The following is a 9,463-nucleotide window of genomic DNA, read 5'->3' as shown; positions in this document are numbered from 1 at the left end:
GTACAGCGCTGTGTAAACTTACAGCGCTTTATAAATAAAGGTTAATAATAATAATAATAATAATAATAATAAACAGAACCAAGAAAGTAAAGCAGAGCATTTCTTCACAATTAGTCCAACCTATCTCCAGATTGCTTCCAGTTATCCAGCTTGAAAATCAGCTTCCTGCTTTTTCTCTGGCCAAATACAAACCTTTTTACTTTTTAAGCACTGTCTCCAAATACATGCCAGAATCCTTTGAAACATTGATTAATAGATTTTAAAACTAATAGAAACAATTGTAGTCTAAACTGGCTGAATGTACTAGTGTTCCTAGGCCTATCTGTCCTCAGGATGACAACCCTATGCTTGGACAGGTGGCAGAACCAAGCTCCAAGACCTGAATGGGAGGTTCTACCCTGGCTTTGTCTGAAAGCACCACAAGTCTCAAATGCAATATTATGTTAAAGGTGATGATTTCTAAGTTGGTGAAACCAATATTCTGAGAGCATATGACAGTGAAAAGACATACTGTATGCAGAAATTTATTATTTGACTTTGCAATTCATTGTGGAAAGCATGGCGTAAGTGTCTTCCTTAAATATGTTTTAGGAATAATCAGGGACTCTGAAGATAGATATGTGTTGCTGAATCCCACCTTTTTCATTTTTGGTGGAAAAGATCACACCATTTCTCTGGATCAGGTAAGCAATTCTAATTCAGATTCAGACTCTAATTATACCTCCTGTGCCTGTCATGTATATATGAGATGGAGAGTGGGTGGAACACAAGAATCATGCCATACCCATACACGCATTTTTAAAAAGAAAGTAGCATGCATATTCCTGCTGTAGTGGTATGGTTGTGAGCATTTAGACAGAACTAATGAAGTAGTCCTCTATAGCTGAAAGAAGGAGAACAATAAAGGGAGGGAGGATAAAGGAAGGAATAGAATTTCTGTTTGTATTAGTTAACACTGGATGACACAAGTGAATATGGGGGCAGGGAGGGGTCTCATATTGCTGAATAGCTAGCTATCCTCACTAAAAGCACCAGCCTTAAGGACCAATTTATCTGCATGGGGAAAAGGCTGTTTTTCAGAAGGTCCCAACTTCAGTTACACCTTCAGGCAAGGCAGGTAAAAGCCCCTGCCTGAAACTCTGGAGCACCACTTACATACTTGCACCCACTTATGAGCTGGCCATCCATGTCATCCGGTGAAGTTACTCATGATGTAAGCACCGTGCTACAAAAAGAACTTGGAAGAACCGGGTTCTTTTTACTGTGGAGGGACGCTGCGTAGTTTGGGACTGCGGCGTCCTTCCACAGTTAAAATAGGCAACTCCATACCACCATTTCGGGGTGGTCTGTACTGCCCCATAAACTGTAATTTAAAAGGCTTAGACTACTTCTTAGAATACTTTTGGGAGAGATGCAACCAGTATTTGGCTTTTTCAAAAGAAACAGATTTAGAGCTGCATGGGAACCATGGAATGGCATCTGCCTTAGAATTTCCTATCCTCTTTTAATTATGTCACTTCTATTCTGACTGCAGTTGCTCAGCTGTAAGGGACAGAGACTGCCCTAAATACCCTAAAAGCACCAAATTCCATGGAAGCTAAGAAGGGTCAGCATTGGTTAGTACTTGAACGCGAGACTGCCAATTAATATCTGTAGGCTATATTTCAAAGGAAGGAAAGGGCAAAACCTCCTCTGAGTATTCCTTGTCTAAAAAAAAACCCTGTGAAATTTATGGAGTCACCATAAGTCAACAGGCAGTTTGAAGGCACATACATACAAGGGACAGGTTGTCAACCATATGCAGACAAAGGCTTTGTCTTTAATACAAAATTAAATGTATTTTGTAGAAATGAAATGAAAATCAGCATGCCTGCATGAGGGAGCAGAAGTAACGAAGGAAAGAAGCTAAATGACCAATAGTTGTTGCCAGATAACATTTTAAACTTACATTCTAGCATAAGAATCATCATTGTGGCCTAACTCCATTCAAGGCAACTCTGGATTTAAAGCAAAGTTTACAAGTAGTCTAGGATGGAAGTGAGCAAGTAATTAGGAAATTTAATTTGTAATTTTCTGTAAATAATATAATGAAATTCACTATTATGTTATAGGTTGCTTTACTAGAAGAAAAACTGAAAGAATATTGTAGAGTGGACTATAAAGTGAAAGTTTATCCTGGACAAGTTCATGGCTTTGTTCAGTGTAAGCCTGAGGATATGAAACCAGAGGATGTGCCTTTCATGGAAGAAGCAAGAATGGATATGATTAACTGGCTAAATAAATACATTATGTTTTGAAATGTAAATGCAACATATGTCACTTAATTTCACTTTATTGTCACCGATGCTCCTCCAAAATAGAAGAGGAAGGAGAAGAAATACTGAAGTACAATAAATTTTGCAATATTTGCGAATAGTGGACCTTAAGTGTTTCCATCCTTGAATGACAAACACCCAGTATTAAAGATCTTTTCTGATCCAGCATGTCTTTTAAAAATAGCCTTTGGAGGTCAGTCAGTTCTTGCTGGATTTTCTTCAATTTATGTGACACATTATCCTTCTCTGAATATATTAAAGTTTAATATCAGCATTCATTATTATATACTAGCAGAGTTTTAAATTTTTGTTTCCTTAGTGTATTTCTTCTTTGTAAAAATCCAGGGTTTAGCATGCCCTGAAATGCTCCCACATGCACACACTTTCCAGATAAACAGAATTGCCATGGTTACTCTTTGGCAGTGGAGAAAATCATTTTAGCCTCAATGCAAATAACAATAATAATCTTCAGTGCTGGGACAAGGAAAATTTTGTCCAATTCTCATGCACTGAAGAAAAAAAACATACTGAAGATGAAAGAGGAAAGAGAATGAGGAGGATTTGTGAGATTTTCTTTAAAAAGCCACATTTTCCACTTAGTACCTATACAATCATGGAGCTATCAACAACCACACTTTTTATTTTTAAGCTGCATTCCTGCATGACTGCAAAAGGATACATAACGGCAAAACAGAGCACCAGATTGGGGTTGCAGCAACCGCATACCAGAGCCCCAATCTGGTGTTTTCCCAGCCCCAAAAGAAGCAGCAAAATCCTCCTCCTTTTTGGGGTGGAAAAAAGCCACCCTTGCCACCGTAGTTCTGCATTTCTTCAGCATGCAGTATGTAAACGTCTGGCTGTGCGAGTGGCATGATGCTGCTTTGGGGACAGAGTCGGGGCAGGCGACAGGTGGACACCACTCCCCCATTCCACCCCGACACCAGCCCTTTTGACCGGTATGTACAGCCACATAGTTATATTTAAAAAACTGAAAGCAAACTGAAATAGCAGCCAGTACTCCCAACTATTGTACCGTGTAGCTTGGGGCATGCATTTTTGCTACAAATTGTGCTACCAATTTGATACAATATAAATGGCCTTTCAAACTTCTCTTAAGGGCGAAACAGATGGTCAAAATAAGCAGGTTTCCAGCCAGCTTCAAGGTGAGGCACTTAGACAATGTTCGCCTTGAAACGGGCCAGAAAGCACACCCAAGCCGCCCTACGGGGAGAAAAGCCGGAGTAAAAAGAGCTGGATTTTTCTGCCTTTTCCCAAAAAATGCATACCTTCAACATGTATATAAATACATCATCGCCAGGGCGGTTCTAAAGGGGTGCTCTTTCCAAACCCTAACCCTAATTGTGCATGTAAATGCCCCGTCGCAGGAGCACATATAAAATGGATGGAGCTGCCATACCCAAGTGGTGAGGGTGGCAATGCCCAAAGGTGAAACCATGACACCTCTCATGGAGATGAATACAGCATACACAAAACATACAGTCAAAGAGGGGACATGGGGTGAAGTGGGGCATGATTGTACCTAGCCAGCATCTGCATGGGACCACCTTTGCTCCAATGTCCTTGGCTGGTGAAGCACTGCATATGCAAATGTGTGCAGGTTCAGAGGGATGGTCATCCAAAGGGATAGCAGTTGCTGGCAGTTTGCTCCTGAGAAGATGCGCACAGATGGTGGGAGGATAGTAAAAAAAACCTACCCAGCAGGGGGGCTTGAAGCCATACCATGTGGTCATGACATGCACACTCCAGCCACCTTGGGAGTGGGTGGTGCAGTTGGTGGGATTTCAATGCGACTTTGGAAAAGGCAGCTTCAAGCTGCTTTTTCCTGCCCATCTGTTTTGCCCCTTGCTTGTTCCATAAGTTCAGGCGCATGCTTTAGTGAAGCCTTTCCCAATCTGGTGCTCATGTTTTGGACTTCAGTGCCCATGATTGCTCTTCACAGTTGGGGGTTGATGGAAGTTATAATCCAGAACATCAAGAGAACTCTAGGTTGGGGCACCAGGTTGCATGGCATGTGACCCTGGGGAGAATACTGCATTGTAGGACTTATCACATGCAGCCTTTAAACCATGATTACCTGGAAAAAAAGCAGCTTTGGTGATACTTTTCACACAACAAGGACTCTAACCTATAGCTGCTATGTCCCTGAAGTGCACTTAGAGTGTCCTTTTTCATTGATGGGGGGAACTAGTCAATGATCTTGCAATCTCACTAGTCCCCCGGTGCAAAATATCATTGCCAGGGCAGTTGCAATATTAGGAGTCATATGGTGTCAGTGTCTCTTCCTCTCCCCTTGTCATCCCTCCCTCTCACTATTACCAAGCAGCCTGATTCCCTTTAGTTTCCTCCCCTTTTATTTTTTTTTAAACTTAAATGGCAGTATCAGAGCTTTGGACGTGCACAGAAAAGCAAAAATAAAGATAATTTGAAAGGCATGCTAGGTAGAGCATAGGGCAGGAAGGCAGGGTTCAGGGGGAGCCAAGAAGAGGCTCCAATCTCAGCAGCAGCCACAGCTACACAATTGTGAAGTTGTGTGATATGCCCTGAAGCTAGTATGTGTCTGGGTTTTTTAACTGAGGCGATTGCTGTGAGAATGGGCCTTACGTAATCTGTAATCACTCAATGTGCAGGATAGCTTGTGTTTGTTAAAAACAAAAACAAAGAATGGTTGCACACTTGCCCCCTCAGAAACGCAAGGGGCTCCAATGTAGACTCCTGTCTCTTAATCTATGTTACGAGAGAATCTACTAAAGTAAGACATAAGCCCGCCCTACTACAGAGCCAGCTATTTGAATGTTGGAGTAGGACATTGGCAGACCAGGGTTCAAATGCTGGGTTGGCCATGGAAACCCACTGCGTGACCTTGGCCAAGTCAGACTCTCCACCTCAGAGGATAGCAAAGGCAAACCCCTTCTGAAGAAATCTGCCAAGAAAACACTATGATAGGGTCACCTTAGGGTTGCCATAAGTCAGAAACAACTTGAAGGACATCATCCAGCCTGGGAGGGAAGGAAAAGGCAGGCCCAATCCATCAGGCCTGGCCAGAGCAAGAAGAAGGGCCCTTCCTCCAGTCCATCTGCCTTGGTCCAGGCCTCAAAGGGAGAGAAGAACCACTGGACCTGATTCCCTTCCCCACCACCATTACCTTCTCCTTTTTGTGTCATGTCTTTTTAGATTGTAAGCCTGAGGGCAGGGAACCATCTGAATAACTATCAGAATCAGCCACCCTCTGAGAGCCTTAGGGCTGAAGAGCAGGGTATAAATACCATAAATAAATAAACTGAAGGAAAACAACAACAAACTAATGACATACTTTCTAGAAATGGAGAAGATAACATCAGGCTTCACTGCTGGTTTCACCTGGCTCCCCAAGGCAGCTTTCTTTTTAGAGCTGAATTTCCACTCATCATTATGAATCATCTAGCAAGTATAGTCCCTTCCTAAGCATTTCCCCACCTGGACTTGCACATACATATTTTCTGCAGTTTTCAAAGTGCTTATAAAATAACTCTGAAATTCAGATAATTAAAATCAATATATACTTTCCCCTCCCACTAAAACAAACAAATTATATCAAAACAGTTGAACTAAATGCCCATAAGGCACAGATCCCATCTGATCTTGGAAGCTAAGCAGAGTCAGTTTCGTTTGGTTTGTTCTGGTATTTCTACTTAGTATTGACAGGAAACTGCCAAACGAATCTCAGGTGCTGTATGCTATATTTTTCAGAAAGAACTGGCAAACCACCTCTGAGCCTTTCCTAAGAAACTTTCAGCTGGAAATAATATATCATATAAAACTTCTACAGTTCAGCAATCATGTGAGCAAACATCTAAATTGTCTTTTGAGTGGCCACCCCTTCATACAGCCGCTCTGATATAACAAAATTTAGCTCCATTACACAACATAAATCTGAATAAATGTGCTCCTTGTTTGGTTACATAAAGAAGAGCTATCTAATAAGTAGTGACACAATGAACTTCATCACACCTGAGGAATTTCCTTAATTTCGAATAAAAAGAAAGTGGGGCCAGAATGCATTTCTGTGAATTCGCTAGTTCAGCTAATTTACGTGAATGCGAATTGCGTTCGACTGGCTTCCCATTGCCCCAAAATAGATGCCATCGCCTGAATGTGTGTGTGGGTTAGTCTATCACACAAACGTTAAACCCCATGATTGCGTTCAGATTGCCATTGGATTCTACTTCCCAATTTCCCTGTCTGATGAACCTCCATGCTCTGTGAAGCACAATGCTGTTTTACCAGCATTTTCTGCCACCACCAGTCCAAATATTAATTGCTGATTTCACTTTGCTAACCTTTATAATCTCAACACATGGTAATGACTTGTTGGAGGCAAATCAAAGCTAGTTATACAAATGGTTGTTTGTTTTTCCAAAAGCATTTAAACAAAGAATTGTGATGTTAGCAAGACAAAGCACAACAGCTAAGCGTAACAGAGTTGTGACAAGTCAACACAGTGTGTATTTTCCGCTCCAAATCTGCGCCTCTACCTTTAAGGGAAGAGGTGAAAGGGTAAATGAAAAAGAAATAAAGAACACAGTGAGAAAAATGCTAGAGTAAGCATGACTGGAAAGCAAGAGTGGAGGAGAGTTTCAGTCTCCTCCTATTTCTTAAACTGGGTTATTTTCTGTCAACTTTTAGGCCTGTTTTTATAACAGTGAACTCTGTTCTCTGTTTCCAGGACAGCTGCAGAAAGTACAGTGAGCACTGTTAAAGAACCTGAAGGGCAGGCATTCATTGACAGTTCCACTTCCCCTCTTGCAATATTTACTTTGAACACTGCAAAAACCAACCTTTATTTTCTCCCTAGAGATCAGAAGATTCTTCGTTCCAGGTATGTAGAAATCTAGTGTGATAGAATGTCTACTACAGAAAGATTTTAAAATGTTTGTTGCAGTCAGGCTGTTTCAAACAGTTGGGCTTTAAAAGCTTTGTTATTTTTTAAGGGCTTGTATAGATTTTAAAACACAATTTACATTCAATGCGCAGCCATTTTACTTTTAAAATGTTGAATTGTTTTTTTTTAAACTTGGATATTGACAATTTAATGCTTTTTGTATGGTTTTAAATTGATTTTCTCAATTGGCTTGTTCACTGCCTTGAGTTCCTATATGGGAAGAGAGGCGGGATATAAGTTAATAATAATAATCATAATTATATCATTATGGACGATGACGTGAGTCAGATCCAATGTGCATATGGTACTCATTTTGACTACATAATTGGCTGGCAGTGTGACCTTCAGGAGTAGCAAAATCTTTAGCTAATTTGGAGGATCACTGCCCTAGTTGTGGGCTGGAGGAATATGGTAGGTCAATATTTGTGACCCATATGGTGAGGAAAAACATTATGTAGGGAAGTCAACACCTGTTTTGGTGTAAAAGGCTGGTTGTGTCGATGAGTTCTGTCAGAAATACTTTTAAATCCAGTGACTGCAAATGTATGACTTGGTGGCCTATAGGGTCTCTGTTACTTTGTGCTATGATTCAGCTTTTCCTCTCCTCATGCTCGCGTGTGGGAGCTGGAAACAGAACCAGCTCCAGGTTTGGGTGACTGTCAGACTTGGGTCCTTTTCTTAGCTAAATTCTTTCCATGTTGCTTCTAAACTTTTAGATCTACAAAGTCACAGTGTCACCACTCTTGATAAGCAGTGCCAATAAATGCTCAGTCCAAATAAATGCCTCGAAACCTTTAGATCTACAAAGTCACCGTCACCACTCTTGATAAGCGCAGAGCCAATAAATGCTCAATCCAAATAATGCTGGAGACTGGCACTTCTACTTCTGGTCCAATAAACAGACTTCTCTAGTGGGCTGCACTTTGGCTTATAATATAATTGGTGGGCCTTTTGCAATACCAGCTGACAGACGCAACAGTTATCTATAGAAATCCTGCTTCCTTGCAGCACTATAACATAACCTATGTAAGTTTGTGTGAACGAAGCTCAATATCATGGTTTTATGATATTTAACCATTCAAAGCCTTGAAGAGTTGTAAGAACTATGGAGAAACTCCAAGACTTCTCCAAAAGGAATATGATTATTGCAGCCCCATATGTTCTTGTGATGTAACTGCACCACAAAATAACATGTCGGCAAAAGAATAGAAATTATAGACTGGGAAATCCAGTCACAGGGGTGATTTCACTTTTGCACTGCAGATTTTTGGCTGGGAGACTGTAGTTTTCTGGTGATTCCTAAGGCTGCAAGAGAAGGGGAGAACGGAGAGGGAGAAATCCACATAATGCATGCAAACAGCATTTGAACTCAGTTCTAGTTGTAACTCACTTAATAATTACTAGAGTGTTCTACAGTTCTCCTAACACTGGCAAATGTAAAGATCCTGAATTAAATAGATTGGATTCTGTACTAAAGAAATAGGCTTGATTATGATTTCAGCACAATTCCAGGGTTCAGTCCTAGGCCATGCTTACTGAAGAGTAAGTCATTTGAATTCAGAAATATGTGTCGTTTATTCTACCACAGTTCATACAGATTTGCTTTCCCTGTTCATGGTAGTCATGATTACTGAAGTCCCCTTGCTTTTGATGCATCGTGGCTATAAAGATAACTAAGGACTAAAGCAGATATGACATTAAAGATGGAAACTATACTCCTCTTATTTTAAGCAACAGATGCCATCCAAGTGTAGAGTGTATTGGCACTGTGACGCTCCACCTTCCACTTTGGTTTAGATGAGCCCACGTTGACTTTTTGCTGTCCTGCAAAATAGTGCCCATTAAAGTTAATGAAACAAATAATTGCCTTAACAATACATAACAGTACTGGGTATACCTAAAGCCTACTTCACATACAGGGGTCCCATGGGCAATCTCCTATTCTGAGACCAATCAATCAATTTCTAGGCCCAAACTACTGTAGATTAAAAAACACTGGAAAAAGATATATAGTTAAGAGACATCTTTAAATTCATATCTGCATTGGTCCCAAGTCTGGATCCCCACTCTCCTTACCTCAAACATTTGCCTGTTTCAAGTTTCGGCAATCTGAGTTAAAAATTGTCACTTGATTTTGTATGTGAGAGGGGTCTTCTGAAGCTAAACAAAAATATGTCTTGCCTTCTGAGGCTCTAATCACCCAAGCCCA

General features: G+C 40.7%; 1 protein-coding gene across 1 annotated transcript in view; it reads left to right on the top strand.

Annotated features, from left to right (window-relative positions):
- The window catches only part of LOC121928842 (carboxymethylenebutenolidase homolog), a 24,635-nt gene extending 22,054 nt beyond the window's left edge, over window positions 1-2,581 (top strand). Inside the window, exons 6-7 of the mRNA XM_042464089.1 lie at window positions 592-683; window positions 2,112-2,581. Coding sequence (XP_042320023.1) covers window positions 592-683; window positions 2,112-2,297 — 278 coding nt within the window. The 3' untranslated portion in view covers window positions 2,298-2,581. The remainder of the gene's footprint in view (window positions 1-591; window positions 684-2,111) is intronic.
- Window positions 2,582-9,463: the final 6,882 nt, after the last annotated feature.

Source organism: Sceloporus undulatus, chromosome 4, assembly GCF_019175285.1.
Source record: "Sceloporus undulatus isolate JIND9_A2432 ecotype Alabama chromosome 4, SceUnd_v1.1, whole genome shotgun sequence".
In the NCBI taxonomy this organism is placed as follows: domain Eukaryota; kingdom Metazoa; phylum Chordata; class Lepidosauria; order Squamata; family Phrynosomatidae; genus Sceloporus; species Sceloporus undulatus.
The sequence above is the reverse complement of the archived record's forward strand: the minus strand, read 5'-3'. Positions and strand labels throughout refer to the sequence as shown.